Source organism: Sceloporus occidentalis, unplaced genomic scaffold (assembly GCF_023333645.1).
Source record: "Sceloporus occidentalis isolate IW3139 unplaced genomic scaffold, rSceOcc1.0.p SCAF_4, whole genome shotgun sequence".
Lineage (NCBI taxonomy): Eukaryota > Metazoa > Chordata > Lepidosauria > Squamata > Phrynosomatidae > Sceloporus > Sceloporus occidentalis.
The window spans coordinates 36,818,435-36,843,799 of record NW_028316984.1 but is presented as its reverse complement, the minus strand read 5'-3'; the positions used below and the strand labels follow the sequence as shown (position 1 = coordinate 36,843,799).

Sequence of the window (25,365 nt, the reverse complement as noted above, 5' to 3'; positions counted from 1 at the left end):
CAACTGGGCATTGAGGGCTCACTTATATAGTGCCCATATATATTGCCCATAGGATTGCACTTTTAATTATCTTGATATTCTTCTACTAATATCTTAGCAACTGATCAGGTTTGTGTGTTGTCATGTTTGATTTGTTACCCCTAAAAGATCTTCTTTTGTCATGCCTGGCTCTCTACAGCTGTTCTGAATGCAGTCTGGAATGGCTGGTCTTCCAACCATTTTTAACATCATCCTGCCATTTCTTTTAACCCAGTTTAATTTTGATCCAGTAGTGAATTATCTCTTTAATTAGCTGCTGTCTAAATTACTGAATAATGCTGAAGACCATGGGCTAAATCCAATTGTAAATCCCATGTGTAAGTTTCAGTCATATCATCTGAGTTCCTATTTATAACTATTCAGTCTTAAAACTTATTCTTGTTCACTTGTTCTACATCCAACCATATCCTAAAGTAAATAAAGGGATAAATCCAATGGATAATCCCAGTTAACCCTACTGTAGATCTACTGAATTAATGGAATACAAAATTCTTATTGATATGTCTCTCCCATAATATTTTACCTGTTTTCTGATATTTTAATACATTTTTCTTTTGTCACATCTTTTACAATTTGTGTATATTTGGCACTGGGCACAATCCATTTTGGGGGCTGATAGGCACATTGAGGCAAAAGGAGGTGTTACCCTAAAAGTGTGTAGTGTGGGTCGGGTTGAAGATTCCCATCAGCAGTGTCAACATCTCCTTGAAATTTTGGAGAAATTATAACTCAAAAGGAGGCCTGCGAGAGGAAGGTAACTTCAGGGATCTTTTCATCTATGTATACTAGTATTAACTGCAGAGAGCAGTGAATAGAAAGGTTTATTTAGAAATGTACAAGGGTGCATGCAAACATTAAAAAACAATGCAACCTTAAGAACCATACAACGCTATCAGAAAGAAAAGTTTGGATAGAGAGGATTCAGGAGTTGAAGGGGGCAATAATTACTAGTGCTGAAGAGAGGTCCATGGAAAATGGAGAGTGGTTTAGAAAGTGTCTGGAGATTACACAGAGTGAGTGGAAGAGAGCCATGGTCTGTGAACAGGATCCCTATCTGTGAACACAGTGGCTAGGGCTGGGACATATATTTATATTTCATTTTATGCCCTCAGTACTTGTCTGATGTTACCAAACAGCTTAGATGGCTTTCCTATGGAATTGACACATGGGATCTGGAACAGGGGATGGCCCCAGCTCCAGAGTGACAAAACACTAATTAGACTTGAGGCAGTCCCTGATGGTTGAGCAGGAAAGGTGACCATAAACACATCAGGAATTGAGGTGAAGATTGTGGTCTCTGATTGCTTTGCAATGGGACTGTCTTTATCTCCATTGCAAGAGGAAATGCAAAGAGCTGGGGGGGGGGTAGTGTGATCAGTAAACCCTATCTAGATCTCCAAATGTCCTCAGGTGAGTGTGACTCCTTACATCTGTAACTTCCTAGTTTCCACAAGTCATCAGTGCGGTACAGACTGCCCCTTTTCCTCCGGGTTGGGGACAGTCCAGCCCCAATCTGGAGTTTTTCCAGACCACGGAGAAGCGGCAAAATACCACTTCTCCATGGCGCGGAGAAGGGGTGTCCTTGGGGCTTCATACCCCGGGAGCCAGAGCCATGGAAGAAAGGAGCCACCCGGCCCCTTTCTCCCTGGCATTGTTCCCGCAGCCATTTAGTTGCTGCAGGAACAATGTGGCTCCTATAAGTGGCCTGAGGCAGCGTGGAGACATCATGCATGTGCTGCGCTGTTTGGACACGGCACGTGTGTGACATAATCATGGTGGCCCCCATATAGATGAGAGGCCGCCATGATGACGCCACTGCCACATGCTAGGGTTGCGGGGCATGTGGATGTTCTGCCCCTGGGTAACCCTAGTATGTGGCCAGGCTGGATCAAGCCATTGTGACCTCTCAAAACATACCCAGTGCTAGATATTAATTATGAAACCTCATATCCAGCAAGAGAGGTGTAGGGTAGGCTAATAGAGGTCACCCTCCTAAGGGCCTCAAGGACTGGGGCTAGGAATATTTGTAAACATTTCTTGAGCATCACATCAGCATAGCTAGTCAGTGTAAGACACTAAGTCTCTTAGTGTATTACAGTGTCTACATTAAATATCCTAGATTTTATGTTGTGGTACTATATTTTAAGCAAAGGAGAAAAATACAGGATAGGACATGATGTTTGCTTGCATTATCACTATATTCTCTTCTTTAGCCAAATTGTTTAACGTCACCTGATTTATATATTACAAATTGAAGGTAATATACAGAAAAAAATTAGATTGACTAATATTCTCAAAGAATACCGAATCGATTAAAACCGATGAAAATAACACACAAAATTTATTGTTGGTATCACATGATATTGTTAAAGCAATATAAGAGAAATCATTCAAAGTGGTTACTAACTTTTTTTTTTAAAAAAAGCAGTGACTTGTAAGCCATGTCTTCTTATTCATATGCATTCTGACTGCATCCAGTACCCACTGATGTGCAGCAGAATGGCAGAAATTAATTTCAATTCATGATATTAGAAATACATGTTTATTGCATTCCTGTTCATTCACAGTTTCTCATTTTGTAGCATCTGCATTGCCCTGCTTGGCATATTATTGCTTTTAGTACTGACAGTTCAATTGAGAATGAGACACTTAAGCCAGGCAATTTGTCCACATTTCATGGTGATCATTTTTTCGTCTTCTCACCTCTCGTGTTTTACTGAAAATGGCAGGTTTGTGATCTAGCAATGGTGAATGTGCAATTTTTGTGTAATGTATGGTCTCATGTTAATCGTGGTCTGAAAAAAATTGCAACTCATAAGAAACTATATAAACAACTAGTTTTTTTTAAAAAAAACAAACAAATCAACTAATACACAGTACTTAATTTTCAATTTCAGTGTGGAAAGATCACGAAAAGTCAAATGTCTACCAATGTTATAAATTATTTTTCTTTGAAAGCTTTTAATTTTAGTGAATTAAAATATTTCCTTCTAACTAACCATTCAATTGTCAACTATGTAGAATGCATTGAGATTCTCCTTTAGGTTTATCCTGTACCTATTAGAACACCAGCATGGCAGATAACTATTTTATCAAATCCCAATAAACTCCAGGAATTTCATAAATCAATCAGCTAAGAAATAATTACTACAACCTCTAAGAAAACTGCTTTGTTTTAGATGGTAAAAGGGGTTCCTTTTGTATTACTATGTTATCATTGTCGCTGTAAGCTACCATTTCTTCATATTTATAATTTTACCTTAATTTCTATTTCTGCTGCCATGAGTTTTGTTGTTTCCAGCCTCTCAACCAGAAGGGTATCCCCAAGGAAATTACTCTCAGCTGCTGAAAGGCGTGTCAGTAATTCATCTTCAAGCCTTTTCAACTCAATTTTAAAATAATTTTGCTGCTTTGTGAGTTCAGACTGAAATGAAAATGGTAAGGTTGCAAACCTATAATTCAAGCACCATTAATACAGGAAGTATGCATCACTGAACTTCAAAACTTGCTGATCTCCCAAGACTTTATTACAGTCCTTATTTTTAGGGTTTTGCAATTAAGCAGTGGATTAATACCAAAAAAGGTGTAAAGGTATAGTGTGACCTTTATCCTGAATATTATTATGCAGACTTAAAACAAGACAAAATCAGCTAAGTATCAGGTATAGATTTGCCATCTACTCTGATAAATATGAACTGAACATCCAAATTTATTCCTTACACTTCAACATAATTACTTCTGTGACTGCTGTGTTGTCTTCAGTTTAAGCAAAGCTGAATAGAAAAATGACCAAAAATGTTTTTAAACCAACAGACCACTTTTTTTCTGTTTCCTTTTTCAGGGGAGCAATGTTTCAGGGGTAATTGAAGCAAACAAGTGATGCAGTAAATAGAGCATTTAAAAAAAGGGGTGGGGGACAAATATTTTTGCATATGACTAATAAGATATATGAACATATGTTTACAAATGCACATACCTTGAAGTGTTCCAGGTCTGGTCTTTCCACATTGACCACATCTGCCAGCAACTGATCTTCTAAGCCATCCCGTGTTACAGTGAAATTGATTAAAGTGGTTTGGGCCTGGATTTCTGGTTTATAGTGAGGATTAGCAAGTTTGGTATGGAGAATAAATTGGAAGTTGGGGTGAAATTTGCATTCCTTATCTCCAACTCGAATATACCTGCAAAAAGAAAGAACATGGTAGACAAGACTTCAATTTTGCAAATAGTTATGTGTGAGTAGGCCTTATATATTGGCAAGTGAACCAAATATTGCAGTACTTTGCAGGTTACAAACTTACAACTGCATTTAGGAGAAAAGAGAAGTATGGAGGAAGGAAAGCAGGAATGAAAATGTTACCTGGTTTCCTAGTTAACCAAGACAAGGAAAAGCTTATGCTATTTGCTTGAAGGGAAATAATCCAAATTTAGGCATTCCTTCAAATTCAAAATTGCAATGAAAATGTAATGTCTCAACAGGCCACCAAGTGCCATGCTGGAATCAAATGCTCCCAAGGAAGCAAGCAATTAATTTTTTTTCCCATTTTAACTCTGTGCTTAACAGTAGATTATAGTCTGCATAAAGAAGGTGTGAAGCTGCAGGTGTGAAGCTGCTGTTCTGACAAGATGGAGCCAGCAGGTAGCCAAACTCACAAACAAGATTTGAATTTGGGTGGGAAATTAAGGTCACATAGTGAGAAAGGAACCTGGAAAGATGATGGCTGCAGTTGTGGGCAACAAAACTCAGATAAACTTTGCTTCTTAATCTAGCATTTTAGCACATGAAACTGGAGCTAATATTCTGGGGCAGAAAAGTCCACATTATTATTGCTTGAAAATTCTTTGTCAGGAGGATGAGATATAAAAAGATCAAAATCTACCCCATTTTCCTAAATAATTATTTGCAGTGGTGTCACTAGGGTTGGCATCACCCAGTGCAGTAATTCACGGTGTCAACACCTGCCCCCCATTAACCTCCTCCCATACCACACTGTACAGAATCCTTCGTAATGTTTTTGTACTAATGTTACTCGTAAATTGTAATTCTCATATATTACTGAATGTAATGGCAATAGTTGTGACATATACAACTAACAAAATTAAAATTATACATTTACAGCACAGCCTAAATGTGTTTCATGTAGTGAATGTGAAAATTTGGTAAGATATGATGATTTACAAGAAAAATTAAGTCACCCTCCTTAGTATGGTTTGAACTCCCCGCACCCCCTAATGACACCCCTGATTATTTGCCTAGATAATAAGGGGACATTCTAGACAAAAATAACTGAACTCCCGTTGATTTCTATAGGAGAGGTACTTATGTACATTTTCTATTCCAATCACTGAGACATAACATTGCTAAAAATTCACTGCAATGGTCCCTTATGCTGAGAGTCATCTTCAGTTAAATTACTTGCATTACAGAAAAACAAGTTCCTGTTATTTTACAATATCAGTTAAGGAAAGTTAGGACCAACTACTCATTACACACAAATGGAGAAAGAGACTGGGATATGATATAGACACAGATGTTTATCGCAGAAGGCAATTTAGATGAGATGAGAAAGACTCTTTCCAAATGTTCTCCAAGTAGTTTACTCCCACCTCCCACATGAGGCCTTAAATACAGGGAAGGTAATGTCTAAATAGTGAAAAAGCCCAGAAAAGGGAAATTTAGATCAAGGAAATGGTGGAGAGGGAACAGAGATGGCCCTACCATTAAGCAGAATGTGGCAACTCCCCTAAGAGGTTGATAAATCCTCAGGTATTCCTCTCTCTTACAGCCCCCAAGTATTTCCTTCTCTATATAACACATATAGGGTCTTCCCTGCCACATCCTCCCCATGTGGCTTCCTACTCTAAAGTGTTGTAGAAAACACTTTTTCATTGCCAAGTGTTCCAGTAAGATTCCATTACCAATCAATCTATCTGTTTTTGTAGGTGAAATGGAAGGAGCCATCATACTTGTTCTTTGCATCAGGCTGGTCCTGGATAGGGAAAAGACTATAGATATGTCACCCAATCTCTTTTCCTACCCTCTGTAGAAGTGGTCCTTCATCCAAATAGAGTGTTAAGTTATATTTCTGCACAGTCACATTTGCTGTTGTTGTGTGCCTTTAGTCACTTCTGACCCATGGTGATCCTAAGGAAACCCTATTAGCTGGTGAGTTTCCATGGTTGAGTGGGAACTTGAACCCTGGTCTCTTGAAGTCCTTGTCCAACATTCAAACCACTAAACTACTCTCGCTCTCATGTAATCAAGTACAACTACTGACCACACTTGAACCAGGCACATCCTCTAAGACTTTAGGGCAGTGCACACTAGGTTACAACACACAGGACAATGACACCTGGACTTGGCTGCTGCACCTCAAAAAGGATATTGTATAGCTAGAAAAGGGTTACTGGAGAACAAAGGGTAGCTTAGCTTTTCTGTCTGTCACTTAGTACTAGAATCTGGGGTCATCCACTCAAGTGGAATGGTAAGAATTTCAGGAAAAAAGGAAGGGCATCTTATTTGCACATGGCATAGTTAAACCATGGAATTCTGTACAACATGATATAGCAATGGGCACCAGGCTGAATGACTCTAAAAAGTCATGCTCTTTGGTGATGGCTTTCCCCCTTTCTGGTTTTGTTTGGGTCTTGTTTCGATTAATAGGTGGAATGCCAATTCGTTTCTTGCATAACAAGTAAAAATGATGGACTCATTGCCAATGTCTGGTCACGAACAGGGGTAGGACCAAAGGCAGTCAAGCAATGCTTCTCCTCTCCACTGGCTACGTGTGCGTGTGAGTGCATTTGTTTATTTTTTCTTGTTTCAAACCATGTGGCACAGTGTTTTCCTGCTCACCAACAGCTGCAGGCTGCAATGCGTAAATGTAAACTGACTTTTTTATTAGAGAGAGGTGAGACCTTTATGACAAAAGCTAAAAATCCAAGCAATTTTTACAAGTTGAATCATACACACAAACAAACAAACAACATTACCTTCCCTTTTTAAGCATGTGTCTCCCAAGCAGAGGGTCAAGCACAGGATCAATGTTCTCCTCCAGGTTTTCTATTAAAACTGGATCTCCAGCTACAACGGCCTCTTCTATGACATCAATATATCTGCAAAAAGCCACAGAGAAATTAACAGACATCCTATACATTGTTTGTTCATCTGTAAGCCCTGCAGAGTTCAATGGGACTTAGTCCCTGGTAAGTATGTACAAATGTGCCCAAAATTAGAAGTGCTGAAAATGGGAGAGGATGGACAAGAAGGAGAAAGCATTCCTCCAAGGGGTTTCACTTTTTATGTATTTATTTACTTATTTTAATTTATTTCATTGTTACCCCTCATTTATCTCAATGCAGGACCCAAGGCAGCTAGATATTATGATCACAATCATCAGTCTCCTTGAATGCAAAGAAAGTGACAAGCATGAAGTAAAACACTCCACTGTTTATAACTTCTGATAGAATGTTTTTATTCTTGTTAACAGCCGTAGCTGCCAACAAGCGCTTACCCTTTTTGACTCAAATGGATAACTTTCAAATCTGAGCCATATCTGTTTTTTATCCATTTGATCCCCTGGTGCTGCGGGTCAATCAACAGAGGCCAGCGTTCACAGTTTGTAAGAATAGTGGCATTTTGTACGGACATAGTATCACTAGGCAGGCCTTCATTGTTCCATTTAGCAATTGTTGCATCATCCGTCAGCATTGAGATCGGATCAAGACCTTCAGTCATTGGAATGGGGACCTAAAATAATAAAGGTTAACTTAGAAATGACTAGTTTCAGTGACTCGTCCCTGTAACAATACATCACCACTCAAGTCTGTCTGTAGTATGGGGTGGCAGGGAGGAATGTAGCAGGATCAACAAGAGTACAAAGAGATTTTGCACAGTGATCACACTGATTTACAAGCCTAAGAAGCACAAAGGTTTATAGAAATTGTGCATGTTAAATAGCAGAGGCAAAATCTTAAAGGATTTATTAGCCTTATCTGTCACAAGAGCCCTGATCAGTGCAAACACAAGCATAGAGGGGCTGATGAGAATTTCACCAGCTGGTCCCAGTCCTGAAGCATGGATGCTACACATGCAGATACCTCCAAATGTATGTGAAGATCCTCCATTTTATTTATAACAAGATGGAAGTTTTTAACATAGCCAGCCCTGCCATTAGGCAGAGTGAAGCAACTAGGTGTTGATAGGGATGGCAATGGCAACCCTTATAAATTTCTCCTGAGTGCCTGGCTCTTCTTCTTGGAGGACACAAGGATCTACTCTGGGTCCACTAAACTTGTCTACTGCCCTCAGATCGGTGGAGGATGTTAGCCTGTTAAAATAAGATTTAAAAACTCTCACTTTAAATTGGCTTTTGAACATGGAATGGGAAAGAAACAGAGAAATAAAACCTATGTGGCAATTAGGCTCAAAATAAATGTAGCTATGCAGATGTGGGGCTAAAGATGAAAAAGTTGTGCCCTAGAACTGAATGGTATTGGGCTGGTGATTTTCCACTCATGCTATAGATCAGAATTCACATCCTTTTTGGTCAATCTGAAGTGGACTGGGGAACCAAACTGCACATGCCTGCATAAAAAAGGATGCATGCATACATGCAAACACAAAGGGATTCCTATATACAGAACTGTACAGGAAAGTTTGACCCTCCTGGCTGGAGGATTTACAGTTAATGTTCTCAAATACTGGCTAGGATGAAGAAATGGACCCACTGCAAAGTCCTGGTGCCATCTTGAAATGCCAATATATGTAGGCACTTGAATTAACATTAAACTATTTGAGGAGGGGGAAATCTGTTCTTCTTGTTATAGTTAAGATCAAGCATCAGCCTATGAAATGTTTTGCTCATACGCAGGTAAATAAAAGCTTTGCTGGGCTTTCAGTATTATTTAAATACCGAATACAAAATACTAAATACTATCCTATCTAAAAGTACACTTAGTTGATTCGATTTGCCTGATGTAAGCATCGTAAGCTGATCCATTATAACGAATTCCTGCACTTTACATTTCCAGACTAATAAGTCTGGCATAATACCTAACTTCCAATATCTTGCAAGAACCATACGGGCAGCAGTAATCAGATATAGTATTATGCTGATAAGATCGTTATTTAAATTACCAGAGATTACATCAGTTGGTAATTACAATGTGATTTAGTTTGTATATAGTGAAAACTCAAAAATAAATTATTTTAAAAAAGTACACTTAGTTGTGTTTGGTTTTTTAAATTGACAATACAGAAACACTGCTAATGAATGGTTTTCAAAACTCATCCCCCAAAACACCTCAGTTAAAGATTTATATTTTTCCAGATTACCTTTTGGCTTCTCAAGAAGGGGAGCCACAGATTTTGAACCAGCTCATGCCGATACCACTTTGCAAATGGGCCAGCATAAGAAATAAAAGCTGCTGTTAGAAGCACATCTCCACACAGCGTCTTCTCTTGTTCATGATACTGTGCTACCGACTGACCCCATCTCACATTTTCTGACTAAAATGCAAAGATCACAGGTTAATTCACAATTCCAGCTTAAAATAACAATAACATTGCCTTTAAGCAGAGGGAAAGACACTCATGTTTCATGTTTTAAATATTCCCACTGTTAAGAAGTGGCCTGGGTTCAAGGCTCAGTAGAATATAAAAAAGTTTGCAAGAAATTATGACAGAAAAGTAGGTCCCCTTCAGGACAGTATTCCAGGGCCATCACAGAGAGAGCCCTGCTTCTACCTGATGACAATATTGCATTGAATCAAAATGGTTTCACTGACTGAATTTGACTTATCATATGGAAGAAAATCTCTCTAAGACATTCAAGTCTTAGATCATTTAGGATTTAAAAGATTAATACCAGTACACTGAACAAGGAGAATCTAATAAATATGCTTTAAAAAGCCATAATATGGCCATACTGACGTATACAGTTCAGCAGTCTATTCACTATCTTCAGAACCAGATGAAGTTTTCATACCACCTTTAAATTGTGCTACAGTAACCAAGATGTGAATCACAGCAAACAGCTCTCTCAATATAAGCCGTATGTCCCTGCAGTCTTAGCTAATTCATCGTAAACTACTTGCGACAATGTGTAAAAAACAACAATGAAAAGGTCTCTATTAAATGAATGAAATTAGTCTATTCCTTCTGGGATTTCAAAACAACGAAATGGCAACTTCTTTTGTTCATCATTTTTCCTTGGTAGAGCATACTTGGCAACTAAATACAACATGATAATTATGGCCCTATACAGACTGGTCTGAAAGGCTGGCTTGTGGGTGGGGTAAGGGCACAATGTCCTGATGACAGACACCCTGAATCTGCCCCCAGGCTGTCATGATGCCGCACACCACTCCAGATGGTGTGCGGCATAATGGTGCACCTCTGGCACTGTGCCCAGATGATGTAGTGCTGAAGGGGTGGCATACAGCTGCACCATGGTGGCTATGGCACCCTTTGGAGGGCGTAAAAATGTATAGGATGTATAGGATGTCGGTTAATTGTGGCTCCTTTTTGCATCCTCCAAAGGCTGGATTTGGGCCGCTGCGTAAGGTTGCTGTGGCCCCAATCCGGCCAGGAAAGGGGCAGCCTCCTGCCCCCTCTTAGGGGCAGTCTGTACAGCCCCTATATATCTTTTGAAGCATATTTATTTGATTCCACTATTTTCCTTAACCAGGGACCTGTGACCTGGGAAATACTAGGAATGGAACAGGATGTATGTCCAAAATGTCTATCCAGATATAGATGTTGTCTGTTCAATGTCCCATTGCTTTTTATAGTCGCTCATTCAAATGAGCATTTTAATTTGCATCTCCTCTGCATCGTGGTGCAACTAGTCACATGTAAAGCAAAACTAGATTATATTTACAAATTGTTAGCATGTAGCACAGTCCTCTCTTGTCCAATGTGTTAGATATACAATCGGATACATTAGAAAACGAATCCCAAGGCAGATTTTCAGGCTAGGTGGGGAAATGGTGAACACCACTTCCCCTGCCATTCACAGGATGGCATTTTTGTGAGTGGAATTTTACTCTAGCGATCTCCAGATCCAATTCAGTATAGAGTTTTACAAAGTTTATGGTTCACTTTCCACATCAGCACCTGAATATAGTTGGAATTAATTTCTATCATGAATTAAAAAAAAACACAATCAGTGTGTACACATCTAGAGTTAGGAAGCAAGATGCTAAGAGGGGAGGATTTGGTTTCAAGGCACATTCAAGTGTTGGACTCTCTTTCTTTTTAGATGATGATGATGATGATGATTTCACCATGATCTATCCTTTGGTTATATATGCTCTGCACATCACAGAGAAAAAGATTAGAGAATTATCATATTACTTAAGTAACTAGCACAGATCATACTGTACTCTCGAGATCCAACCAAGGCAGTTATTTTAAGAAATGCTCAATTGTTGGCTCAGAGCATCTCAGATCTATAGCATTTTTTTTTAAAGTGTCTATTGCCAGCACCGAAGGTTGCTATTCCTCTTCTTTTTAATGTTCTTGGACATGTTAGTTAGTAGGTAATCTTGCAGTTAATATATACAGCAACGAGGCAAAATGTAAGAAAACGTAAAGGTCAAAAACATGTTTCCTTTATGGAGAAAAATGAATGATAATGACATAATTTTTTTCAGCTCATCAGGTTCTTTGCTAAGTGCCTCTGTTATTGTCAGATCACTAGTGTATAACAAAGACATGCTTTCTGTAGGCTGCTTCATTAGCCTGCCCTGTAGGACCTCACCTCCAGACCTTTCACTAATCTGTTGGCCAGCTCAATAGTCTTGTTAGTTCTATTCACTTCTTCCTGGCAGTGGATTTTCTCAGCTGTAGCCCTCTCAAAGGCAGTAGTGAAGGCAGCCAGGTTTGTGTCTAGTTCCTTTAAATAAAAACAGTAAGAAATCAGTCTAGACATTGTAGGGACAAGTAGCAAGAATGTCACTGCTGTCTTATTTTTATATTGTAAGGAAATGAAATTATATAGTCAAGAAAAAGTGGTAAACATGATTGATCTTGGGAAAAATCCGTTGTTCAGTTCACACAATCAGGAGTTCTAAAATTAGCTTAGCCATTATATACATTTCTGTATTTTGCCAACACATTTATATCTTTTCATTCATTAAAAGTCTCTAAAGTTAATATATCCGTACAACCCACTTTGTGCTTTTTTTCTAAGAGGGTCAGTACTTTTTAATCTATCTCCCATTCAACTGGTTTGAATGGGATGAACCAATTCTCAAAGTTAAAGTCACACAAGCTGCCAATGGCTGATCAACAATCAATATACATGTATGGTGAGCTACTCTGATGACTAGTTGTGCAATTTAATCCTGGTTGTTTAAATTCAACAACAAAAATAAAAACTTGGAGTGAAATCAAACCTCCAAAATAACTTGTATCAATTATCCTTTATCAGGCCATGTGATATTAGGCCCAATCAGGCAATGCAAGAATATTTGGAACTCATCCCTTGCCTCAAATCCAGTACTTACATATACATATGTAGATGAAACTAAAAGAACTAAGAGGGATTTTGCTTACAAAGACTAGAAATCTACCTCTTTGTATACCACCAGAGAGCTCCTGACAAACAATTTGTTTTCACAGTAATTCACTGATACAGAAGAGAAAACAGCCATTGCTTTGAGACTATCCTTTGGGAGCTGGGATTTAAGGCTTACTATATTTCACAGAAGATCTTTACAAATGCTGTAGAGTGTTCAGTTATTTTCACAGATAAATGTTTTTAATTCAAGCACCCAGATAGAAGAAAAATATTCTAATATGTAAAGACTGAACTAACAGCTTATTTTTAAAACACACCTTTAAAATAAGTAAAAGTATATGTACATAAGAACCGGACAAAATCAATGTATGTTGGTCTCTATCATAGGCATAATTAGGACAGGAGTTTCTACTTCAAGCAGTGACTTGTTCTCGATTCTGTGATTATGGCACAATTTTATATTTTACATTCTAGAACTTTGGCCCAAAGCAACTGCAGTGTGTTAAAAAAATCTCTCCAAAGATGTACAAAATCCTGCTGGTGATTAATGAAAGGGAGGAAGAGTTTGAGTTCATGTAAGTAAGTGGAATGGTGCCAGAAGCAGCAAAACCTCTGGTGGGCTGGTGAGAAAGAGCTGTTTAGGGACTTGAAATTTGCCTGGGGGCAGCATTAACTTACCTAAGCAATTTTCTAAAGATTTCATAGTATGAAATATGGGCAAAGAAAATGTATGCATTTTGAAAACTGCATACTCCCTTTGTCTTTAAGGTTTTCTTTGAAATATTTGCTCTGCTTGACTTCTCCTCCATAAAATGATAAGGTGGGCAGGATAGTAGAGGAGAGAAGGTAGCACAACTGAATTCAAGGATCTGGACAGCAGAGGTGCTTGATTTGCTTGAAAAGATTCAAGGGAGCAATGTTACAAGCAAAAGAAACTTGCATGTGTAACAGACCATGCCACAAATATTTCATTGCTTCACATGAGCAAAAGTATGCACTTAGTTGACCTTTGAGTCTTTGTGTAACCTCATGATGTTGAATTTCTTTAATTCCCAGCAAAAACAAAGACTCCGTTCTGTCAAGACCCTGCGAGAACCAGCATGGTGTAGTAGTTTGAGTATTGGATGACAACTCTGAAGACCAGGGTCTGAAGCCCTGCTCAGCCATGGAAACTCATTAGTGACCCAGGCAAGACACATATCCTCAGCCTCAAAGGAAGGCAAAAGCAAACCCCTTCTGGAAAAAAAAATTGCTAAGAAAACCCCGTGATAGCTCACCTTAGGGTTGCTATAAATTGGAAACAACTTGAAGGCACACAAAAATGAGAGAATAAGATTGCAGCCAAACCTAAGAGATGGTATTAATCAGTTAGGCATGAAAAATCATATACATTGTCTCAGCTGCCCACAATATGGAATATTGTGGGCAGTACAATCTGTTTGTACAATCTGCTTGTAAAATTAAACTCCATTTACATAAATATATATATGAAAATAGTATTTTGTTATCTTCTGTGAAATGTATCCCTGATATAGACTATGTACACTTTTGTCACTTGTCTGAACAATGTGCTTTAAAAAAAGGATTAAACCTTCAGTCCTATAGCCATACCCTAAGATCAAGCCATATTGAACTCAGTAGGAATTACTTCATAGTAGACATGTATAGGATTGCACTGTCATTACCTGATTACACCTTTCCCCTCCTTTTTCTTGAATTACCAATAAGACATGTCCCTTCCCTTGCATTTTGTGCATATCAATATGATTAATTTTTTAAAGTGACAAAATCTCTCTCTCTGTCTTTTAAAGCATTGCCCTTTTCAAAACAAGGGGAAATTCGGTATAGTTTCAGTGCCACAGTGATCAAACAGTGTCACATCACTATGGCAATTGGTGCCCAGGCCAGGAATACAGATCAGCTTTAATTGTGCAACGCCTTATTGCTGGTGCATGTCAATCAGAACCTATGAATTGAGAAAAATTTGCTCTGTTCATTCTGTTAAATGATGTATCCAATTAAACCTGTTAGAATTCATGATCTTCAGTCAAGGTTAAATGAAAGTAGTTACTCCTGTCAGCTAGGTGATTAAATGCTGCCTACATCAGGCACATTTATGTGCAAAATTAAAATTTTGGTATAAAGCATGAATCTTTATGCATGCCAGTTAATTATCTTGCAGTTCCTTCCACTTATTAAATGCCCACTGCATTTCTTCTTAATCATTAGCTTCCTTTCAAAACTTGTTTCATACTCCACATTATACCGAATTTCAATGTTTAAATGAAATGCTCTATAAATGAAAACTTCCTCTTTTCAAGGATTTGGCTGTTGCTACGCTACTGAAAGATAACCGTTATTAACAGTAAACCCCCCCCCCCCACTAGTCATTATGCAAAATTTCTGTTTGTGTTGTGCTGCAGGATTCTGAGCCACGGTGATAGGAATCCCTTGTGTTATTGCAGCCTGCTGGTCATTTTTGCTTTCTTTAAACCTACCTGGGACTTCTGTTTGTCAACCAAGCATTGAGGTAGTAACAGGCAAGGCTACAATACAACAATCAGCTGAGTAATAATAGGGAAAATGCTCAATATACCACTCCCCTCCCTAAAAATGGAACTGCTGAAAGCCTTCAGATATCAGTGCAATTTTTAATTTGCTGGAAAAGGGGAAATATCTGTTTAACCATTTAAAAAAGTGCCAAGGGCCCTTCTGTCAAACTGAATATTGCTATAAACTGTTTTGTTGAGATTTCTCAGTATTTCCGTATCCAGCAAGAAAACAAAACAAAGAACTATCTGGAGATGATGAAGAAAAAGAGGTGGAGGAAAACTTTTTTCCAGCAAAGGGCATTTATTTCTGTAATTAAAACCTTGATAATGAAGTATTCTTGGACTTCTTTAGGAGAAGAGTGGAAAACCTCTTCCTGAGCAAGGGCCAAGTCCAATTTTAACTATGTTCTTGGTAACCACATTCCAAGAATAATAGTTCCAAAAACAACAACAACAATAAAAGAGATCATAATGCCAACCCTATACACAAGACAAATGTATAGTCTATAGGGGAGAAATGTGTTTGTGTGTGAGTTCAGTCACATTCTCTAACCTTAATTGTAAGGTTTCAGTGGTTTGTTTGTTTGTTTTTCATGTCTGCATTTTATGATGGCATTTTAAAAGATAATTTCTTTCTGCATAAATAACAGAAATGCAGGATGGCTGGTGCCCCCCTCTCCATTCTGTATTTTTGTTATTTGTGCACAAAGATGCTCTCTTTTAAAATACCATCATAAAATGCAGACATGCAAAACAAACAAACAAACCATTGAAACTTTACAATTAAGGACCGAAAACTCATACGCATAGCTGCCTGGGAGTAAATTCCATTAAACCCAATAAAGTTTATCTCCGGCTTTGTTGATACGACTTATGGTATAAAATACACTGAACTTCATAAAAGTTCTTCATAAAAAACATTTTGTAAAGAAATCTTGGCATGGACACTTCTAGTGTGAAATATAAGTTATGTCTAAAAAGGGAAGAAATCATCCAATGTCTGCTTTATTCTTTGCCTCATTTACTGACTCACAAATGATGGTCACAAACCAGAGAAAAACCTGAACGTTTTGTTATCACTTCATCCACATGAGAAGGGAAGTCTTGTGATCTTGGTCCAAAATACACTGCAGAAATAAACCAGTTTGATACTGCTTTAACTGCCCTGGTTCAGTGCTAGGGAATTCCAGTTTATTGTGGCACCAGAGCTCTCTGACAGAGAAGGCTAAATGTCTCACAAAACTACAGTTCCCAGATTTCCCTAGCATTTAGTCAGGGCAGTTAAAGTGGTCTCAAACTGGATTATTTCTGCAGTATGTTTTGGACCTTAGTTTGCTGTCTTGTTGTGAGAGACCAGTATGTGCCTTCAAGCCACCTGCTGACTTATAGTGGCCTCATGAATTTCCTAGTGTTCTTCTTTGGCAAGGAATAATCAGAGGTAGTTTTCCTTCCTCTGAAATACAACCTACAGCACCTGGTATTCATTGGCGGTTCCTTATTAAAGTACTAACCAGGGCAGACCCTACTTAGCTTCCAAGATCAGACAGGATCTAGTGCCTTTAGGGTATTTACTCAGCTCTAATTGAACCTTATTCACTTGCCAGAGTAAGAGAATTCATTAATTATGCTAGCTATAAGAGCCTGCCCCTCCAGACAAACAGTTGGTGCTATCTACTCACTTGGTACTACTGTGAATTTTGCTTCCTTTCAAACTAGAAGTAGTGGACAAGCAAGAATGATTGAAAACTGGGCCAAGCAAGGTAATGGGGTCAATGGGGAAAGCAGAAGAGAAGAAGTAAATATTTTGCTAAAATATGTTTAAAATCTGCTTACTACAAGTGGCCACATGTAACTTCATGTCCACAACTGCATAAGGATCTTTGTGGGTCCACCACAAAACAGATTCTTGTATGATTAGGAGATTATACCATGAATATGAGCTGTAGTTAGGGAAGTTTAGAAACATTGACATCTGCTTTATCACACTAGGGGGCAAACAGTATTTAAACAACAGTTAAATGAGAGTTAAATAGGAAATGTCATATGATGAACACCAGGCATTTCCTGTTTAATTCTCATTTAACTCTTGTTTAAACCCTGTTTGCCCCCTAGTGTGATTAGACAGTTTAAAACGGAATGTAGCAGTGTGGTCAATTTATCAGCCAGCCTGTTTAATTTATATGCTGAACATATCATGTAGAAAGCAGGATTAGACTCAGAGGAAACAGACATGAAAATTGGGGAAAGGAACATCAACAATTTAAGATATTACCTGCAGAAAATAGCAAAGACTTGGAATGATTACTGAAAAAAGTGAAGGAAGAAAGTGCAGAATCAGGATTACAGCTAAATATTAAGAAGACAGAAATAATGATCACAGATGATTTACATAACTTTAAAATGGGCAACAAAAACACTGAAGTAGTTAAGATTGCCTATTCTTTGTCTTAGAAATTAACCAAGATGAAGACCGTAGGCAAGAAATCTGAAGATGTCTGAGAATGGGAAAGGCAATCATGAAGGAACCAGAGAAGACCCTCAAATATAAAGACACATCTCTGAATACCAAATTCAGAATCATTTAGGCCATAGTATTTCTGATTTCTATGCACTGTTGTGACAGCTGAACAGCAAAGAAAGCTGATAGGAAGAAAATCAACTGATTTGAAATATGGTGCTGGAGAAGAGTTCTACACATACCTTGAACTGCTAAAAAGAGTGACAAGTGAATGGGTCTTAGAGTAAATCAACCCTGAACTTTCACTAGAAGTGAAGATAACTGAGGCTGTTGTATATTTTATCCACCTTTGTTTTATGACATAGAAAGGGCAGCTATACATCCTGCTTGGCAAACATGACTATGGAATACACACAGGTATTAAAATATAGGTTTTCTAGAGCAGGAGAGATGGTACAGATCTGTGCATGTGCATTTTTAAACACTCCTTTAAAGAACCCTAACTGGGATAGAAATGAATGATCTTTTCATCTTCTGCATGTGCCACCCTTTATCACAGAAGAACAGAAAGACCATACCACCCTACTCTCAAGATGATAAATGGCCACAAGATGCCAGATGAAGGTCTTCAGTAGTGGTTGGAAGTAGGAAGAAGCAGAGCTTGAAATGTTACTGTACTTTTAAAAGCTACAACTGCTTCCACTGGCCGTGCTGGCTGGAAGATCTGGAGTTGTGGCTCAAGAGAAGTAACCTTTCCGAGCTCTGGTAGGAGGAAACTGTTGGTTTATGCCTTGGACAGACTCAGAAGAGGAGAAGATTCCATCTTAGAAAGTATCTGGAAAATGTAAAATCACAGTTGGTGAGTGGTCAGCACTTCTGCTGATGTAGTTATACAGGACAGCATCTAATTACATTATCAAACAGATAAAAATTGCTTCTGTTAGTGGAATGGGAAGTAGACAATTCCTTTTGGGTACTGCAAGGGGTTGTGGGTGAGAGGAGAGAAAGAAAGACATGTCACATGTGTCGACTTTCCCTCATACAACATTGGGTTTATTAATTACTAATAAATATCTTAAGTAAACTATTTTAAATCAAAGTTAGTTAAAGCAAATAGAGTTCAGTACAGTCATCTGTGCTTCCTTTCGGACTCTCTGGCTGCAGTCACATGACAAAATAAGCCAGGAAACTGTGGGAACCCTAACTCATTGTGTTGTATGTAGGCAGCTTCTCTCTCTCTCTCTCTCTCTCTCTCTCTCTCACACACACACATTTTCTTACACATGATATAATTGGAAAACAACAGGGAAATGTATCAGGTTAAAAAATCCTTGAATTAAGACCAACATTTCAGTTGAGTGACCAGCCTCATTTCTGTGGGTTATTGTTGGACAAATGCTAGAAAATCAATATCTCTATTGAGAGACCATCTTTTGGAATTGTGAAGAAGAAGAAAAAACCTGGAACATTTTGAGTTCAAATGTTCATTGTTCCCTAGTCTTATATCAAATCCCCTTTGAAGTTAAATCGTCAAATCATAAATAGAACGGAATGTTCACCTACTGGTAGATTTTATAACTTGTTTTTATAACTAGCTTTGTAACTTCGAAAAAGTCATGAAGGTTAACGGCAACTTTGTACTTCATTATTCCTTATCAGCTGAACTCGGTCCCAGCTCAAGTTTGCTGTTTTATTCTCTCATACTGCTTGTGCTTTAGTAATTCATTGACCACTTTGCCAAATAACAATGGGAAATGTACTGTAATGTGTATTTTTTTTAATGTTTATGTTGAGCTAAATTTTGCTTAATTAGTGCAAACTATACATAAAGCGTAAACTCCAAAGTTAGTGATACTTAAGTGGACTCAATGACATGATGCTTCAGTTTGCAAGGGCCAAAAGGCCCATTTTCTTCCTCTTTTGGCATCATCCAGTTTGGATGATGCACAACCCAAAGCCAAGTTCTGGTGTGGGCAGTCCAGACAACGTTCAGCACATCCTGCACCAGAGCTAGGGCATAACAAGTTTAACTCAAATTTTAAAAAACTGACTCATTGCTCTCGATTTTCTGGGAAGATCTGGGCCCCTCTGCTTCTGCACCATGGCAGCTTTCTGCATGGGTGTCAAACTGGGACACCCAGTGTGTCCACTGCTGCAAGTTCTCAGATCAAAATGAGATGCCCAGTACGTCACTGTCACTGGGAATCTCATTCTGTCTTCAGAAGTGACTGACCTACAGTGGTGGCAGATACATTGTTTGATCCAGCAAGACACCTTTATAGGCAGTCAGTGCAGCACAATAATGGGGGCAGCTTGGGGCAGTTGTGTTGCCAGGATACTCCAGGCTGCACCTGGAGTATCCTGGCCAGTGCAGTCAAGGCCTCATTTAACCAAGATTTGTCCCACTTACTTAAATAAGCCAATTCTTAGTATGACTAATTTTAAATTTAACTCATTCATAAGGAATTCCAAAACCATGGGCTCCACCAGATTACCTCAAATAATCAGTTCTCTTTGTTTTGATTGTACCTATATCCAGTCCTCCCTCTAGAAATATGCTAGGTTTCCTTTTCTTTCTTTCTTTCTTTCTTTCTTTCTTTCTTTCTTTCCTCCCTTCCTCCCTTGTGTCCTTTCCATTCTCTCCCATCAATCATGTTTCACATCCAGGTTCATGTAACATTTCAGAAACTGATTTTCATTAATTTGCCTTGAGTTTTTTTAAAAAACTGAGTTGTAGTCAAAATGCTAACGTGCAATGACAATATAGTACTAGTCAAGCATTATGAACATTTTGTTTTAGTGCTAACAATCCTCTCTTCCTTGCTTGATCTCTGCTGAATCTGTGTCCTGGAAGCAATAGCTGTGTTTACTTGGTGGCCATCTTTACTAAGTCTGAGAAATCAGAAATGCACAAGTCATTTTGAAAAATACTAGGTTAATTTAAACTGAAAAGGAGAATGGGGGTTAAAAGATCTTTGATAATACCGTAATACCTTGTGATGGCCTCTCAACAACAGTCGAAATGACTGTTGCCGCTATTTATTACATTCTTGACACACTGCAGCAGCAAGGGTGCACCAATACCACACTGACATTGTAAGTACATTCTTCAAATACCAGGAGAAAAAGCCATTCACATGATTTAAAGGCATACATATCTACTCTGAGATAAGTCTCACTGTTTACAATAGAGTGTATACTGAAGTGAATACATATCCCTAGTATTGCATCCTTAAACTTCTAATGATTAGGTTAAAAAGCAATTAAAAGACACAGGAAATAAAAGAAATAATATTTGATACTTTACTTGCAGAATGGTGCATCAGCCAAAATGGAATACAACAAACCACAATTCAGAATGGAAACTCACTTATTATGTCTATGTATCGTCATCAGTCTGTTGCTCAAGCAGCAACAAGTCAACGTTTATTGTACTAGCCAAAGGCCATGACAAAATGAGCTTATCAAAAAGCATAAAACATTTAACATTTAAAACAAAAGGTACAGAGTACAAAGGACAAAAAATGTCCCAACATTTAATGTGCAGTTAAAATAGTTAACTGTTAAAAAGGACAAATGGAAAAAGAGACATCTTTCCTGGATATTAGTAAACAAATATGATATAATCATAAAAACTAATTAATACTTGGCATACTGCTGTATCCCTCAGCATCCACCCACTAGTTGAACAGGCACCACCAGCATAATAGATTTGGCCTTTCTCCTACAGATCTCTCACATACCACAAATATGATCTGAAGTTTCTGGGGATGCTATGAAATAGACCTGGGGTGTGTAGGTGCTACATGAAGAAAAGTCCTGCTACAGAAGAAGGCACTTCCTCACATAGTACTCAATACCAAACTTAAATGCAATTTTAAAACATTGGTAAGGAAAGAGGAGAAAGTTTACATAATTAAGCAAAAGGTGGTAAGACTTACAGTGAGCTTCTTTCTGATAGAGTCAAGTTTTTCAGCTGCAATGATCAAGTCTGTATTAGCCTGTGCCAGACACTGGCGTTTCAGGTCCACTTCACAATACACCTATAAAGCAGAAGAGGAGAAGCGTTTAAACTGCTCATCACAGATATGGCAAAACCACTGGTGTTAACCACATGCAAAGGCAAAAGTTAACAAAGTGATAGTAATGCTGGTGAAAAGGAAGCTTGCTAAGCACAGAAGTGAAAAGAATGAGACAACAGCTCCATGGTGACACTAGCAATATGACACAAAGAAAGAAGGGAGATAGGCACAAGGGAAGAAGAAATGCAATTAAATACAATAGCGGCACAAGGGAAGAAGAAATGCAATTAAATACAATAGCACAACCTATGTAATTTATCTCACATCTCTAAACTAAGAGGGGATGGATAGTTTGAGAAATATTATGTATTTTGTTAAAAATGTACATCTTTTTTCATCAGTTTCCCCCTCCTGTCCCTAGTGTTCCTTGCCATGTTGTTCAAGAGGGTCCAATAACAGTCTAAAGCAGATTCTTGGAAGGCACTGGGAGCAGCAGAAGAAAGAGGAAATGGCAAAAACTGCTGCTCTCTCCCTTTCACTGGGAGGAGTATCCTATAATTGGAGTCCCAATAGCAATTTAGAAATCAAGCCATTATGTTCACATCCATACTAGATACTATTTATAGGTATTGGCCCAGTAACAAAATATAATACATTGATACAGATTTAACAGAATAATGGGTTTTTTTTTTAAATTCCTCTACAAAAGGGGTTCCCAACCTGTTCTCCAAGGAGCCCTTAGGATTCTGTGTGCACTTCCCAGGTGTTTTGCGGCCACTCCAGGAAAATGAAAGAAATAAAAATTGAATGCTTGCGTGCCATGATGATGCCCCTTTTGGCCAGTGCCGTTTGGGCACTGCACCCAGCACGCATCGTCATGGTGTGTGCTGTGTGGACGGGCGTGTGCCATAATGGTAGCCACGTAGCGAAAATAGGGCTCGGAGCATGTGAATGCTCCACCCTAGTTCAGCCCTAGTTTGGGTGCAGGCTGGCATAAACTGCCGGTGTGTACACTCTCTAAGTTAAAGAGAGATGACCAGAAAGGGCTTGTGGGTACATATTTCTTTTCCTTTCTCAGGGGCTGTACAAACAACCCGAAAGGGGCGGCCGGCTCTTCTTCAGCCACATTGGGGCTGCGGCAGCCGCACACCATGGCCCTGTTCTGGACTTTCCAGGGCAGCAAAAGAAGCCTTAAAGAGTGGCTCTTTTTTGCACCCTGGAAAGGGCACCATAGCCACAGCGGCATGGCTATATGGTGCTCCTTCAGCGCTGCATCATCTGGATGCAGCGCCAGAGGAGTGCATATAGTTGTGCGCCATGGCACATAGTGTCACAGTGTCCTGGGGTTGGAGCTGGGGCATGCATCATGTAGATGTGACACCCCAACTCTGCCCCTAGGCCGGCCTTAATGGCTGGTCTGAAGAGCCCCTTATACAGTTTATGTCAAAACATCTTTTTCATGCTGGATTAAAACAAGGGTATTTGACATCATATGTTAGGAAACAATACCTACATAAGATCCCCTGAAGGTTTGCAATTAAACATAAAACATGTAACCAGCTAGAAAAGGACATCAGTGGCACAATAACATTTGACATAAGATAAGGTTTGAAGGCTTGAATCTTATTGATTTCTTTTCAATTGGTTTTATAGATTCACCGGATCAACACTGAACATGTAGTTATTTAGGAGGAAATATGGGCACACCTAAAGTTTATACAAATGATGCAGGTTATAATGCACTGAAAATAAATTGTCATTTAAAAAGAAAACATAAAAAAGTATCAGTACTTACAAATATCTTTTGGAGATGTCCAATAGGAAAGCAAATTGATAAAGGGTAGAAGACATGCTAAATATGCATCATGACAAACAGTGAAAAATTAACTATTGTAACTAACATTAATTACATTCTAGTAAGATGAATAGGTTGCTCATCATTAATGAGAACATATACCTTTGTCTAAGTTTTGCATCCACCTGTGATAAATGTGCTAATGACAATAAAATATATCATGGGAGCATTTGAATTAACAGCTCACTAATAGATTGACATATGAGTATGAATGAAGTGTTTAATCATCAGCGTGGCAACACACCCAAAAGCAAACCCACCTTTATGCATATAGCAAAGAAACTGAATATGACTTAAACATTATAACCTTAGTTTAGTGAGCACCTACCAAAATAAAAATATAACACTTTGTGCAATCTTGTTCTGCTTACAAATACATTTAGAACCATATGGAGTGCAACATGGTTTATGGATCTTTTGATTAAATGTAAATGACATTTTTTGAATAGACAGGGTGTATAGTTGGTTCTGTGCAAACTACATATTGACTCCTACTCGAGTGACAACAGTGAGATAGTCAAACACTCCTTATCAGAGGTTTCATTCAAGTCCTGCAGAAGGGAGTGTATAATTTAAACTATTTTAATGAGAGCAAGCTAGAGTGCCCAGCAGACCCAAGAGGCTATTGGGAAAGTATATATGTTTTGCACACGTAAGGTGTCTTTTGGGTTTATACGGCAGAGGGTTTTATATAGTCAACATATTCGTTTGTACAGTGGACCCTTGGTATCCGTTGTCATGATTAACATATCCCATTGATTTCAAGGGAACTCTAGCCACAACTAAGTCTGGATACAGTTTTCTGATTTTTGATAAATTTCCAATTTTCTAGGCCTAGGTAGGTTTCCTAACTACCTAGCTAATCAGTTTCCTGTATGTAATTTAAAGTCAGAATGTCAAAAACAATGGTCAAATGTCAATGGGTTGAAGTAAACGAATGAGAAGTTGACATAATACTAGGTCATTTCTTATAGTAAAGCATTACAAAAATAGGTAAGTTATAGAAACCATGGCCTTAAAAAAGTAAAATTTAAATCAGAAAATGAATGGCATAAATGAGTAAAAAATATTTATGACAATTACAACAAAAATGATAACAAGCATGGATAACGAAGAATAGAGCAATTGTGAGTAGATTGGCAATGAGGGAGAGGAGCAAAATAGATCGTCTGACACTTCTAAACTTCTGTCTGCCAGTCTAACCTTAACATACTTTGAACGCATGTTTGATTCTTATACAGCTGCAGAGACCAGTTTATGTATGCATATTAAATTTAACATAGCTAAAAGTATTTCTAGCAGCTAGGGAATATATAAAGTTCCCCACTAAAAACGCACTACCTTAACTACCTACTCTGTCTAACTGTAATACCAGCATACATTTGTCTTACAACTGTCAAACAGTAATACCTCAAGGTTTTCCAAAAAGGATGGACATTTGTCCAGTCCCAGCATAGTGACTTAACTTTGAAAGCTGGTGGGGGTACAGTGGTTAGATTCTCAGACTAGAGCTAAGAAGTTCAAATCCCCATTTCAACAGGAATCTCACTGGATTATCTTGGACCATTCACTTTTTTTCATCCTAATTGTTCTCTCAAGATTGCAGTAGTGTACTGGAGGAGCAATAGGAGGGTGTGCCCTGCTAGGATTTGTTTTTAAAAAAATATTATCTATGTTCTACCAAAAGTGGCAGGATAAGTGACAGATCTGCCTTGTTTTGGCAAGTGAATGAGGAGACTATGGAGCTTTCATTGTTTCATTATTGTTTGTGTTATGTTTGCATAGAGGAAGTCAAGGAATGTAGAAAATATTCAAGTAGACTCTGGACAATTATTTCCTCTTATTTAATGGGGTTCTTACTTTGCTCTAGCAGCTTAAACAGCAGCAGTTCTTTTAAAGGTATGTCTACTAT

At 38.3% G+C, this 25,365-nt stretch overlaps 1 protein-coding gene across 1 annotated transcript in view; it reads right to left on the bottom strand.

Annotated features, from left to right (window-relative positions):
- LOC149313748 (dynein axonemal heavy chain 11-like) overlaps positions 1-25,365 on the bottom strand; it is a 116,287-nt gene that overhangs the window by 48,494 nt on the left and 42,428 nt on the right. The window contains exons 9-15 of the mRNA XM_089519732.1: positions 21,518-21,619; positions 11,805-11,939; positions 9,377-9,550; positions 7,554-7,789; positions 7,033-7,155; positions 4,016-4,220; positions 3,299-3,463 (exon numbers count right to left, since the gene is read on the bottom strand). Coding sequence (XP_089375858.1) covers positions 3,299-3,463; positions 4,016-4,220; positions 7,033-7,155; positions 7,554-7,789; positions 9,377-9,550; positions 11,805-11,939; positions 21,518-21,619 — 1,140 coding nt within the window. The remainder of the gene's footprint in view (positions 1-3,298; positions 3,464-4,015; positions 4,221-7,032; positions 7,156-7,553; positions 7,790-9,376; positions 9,551-11,804; positions 11,940-21,517; positions 21,620-25,365) is intronic.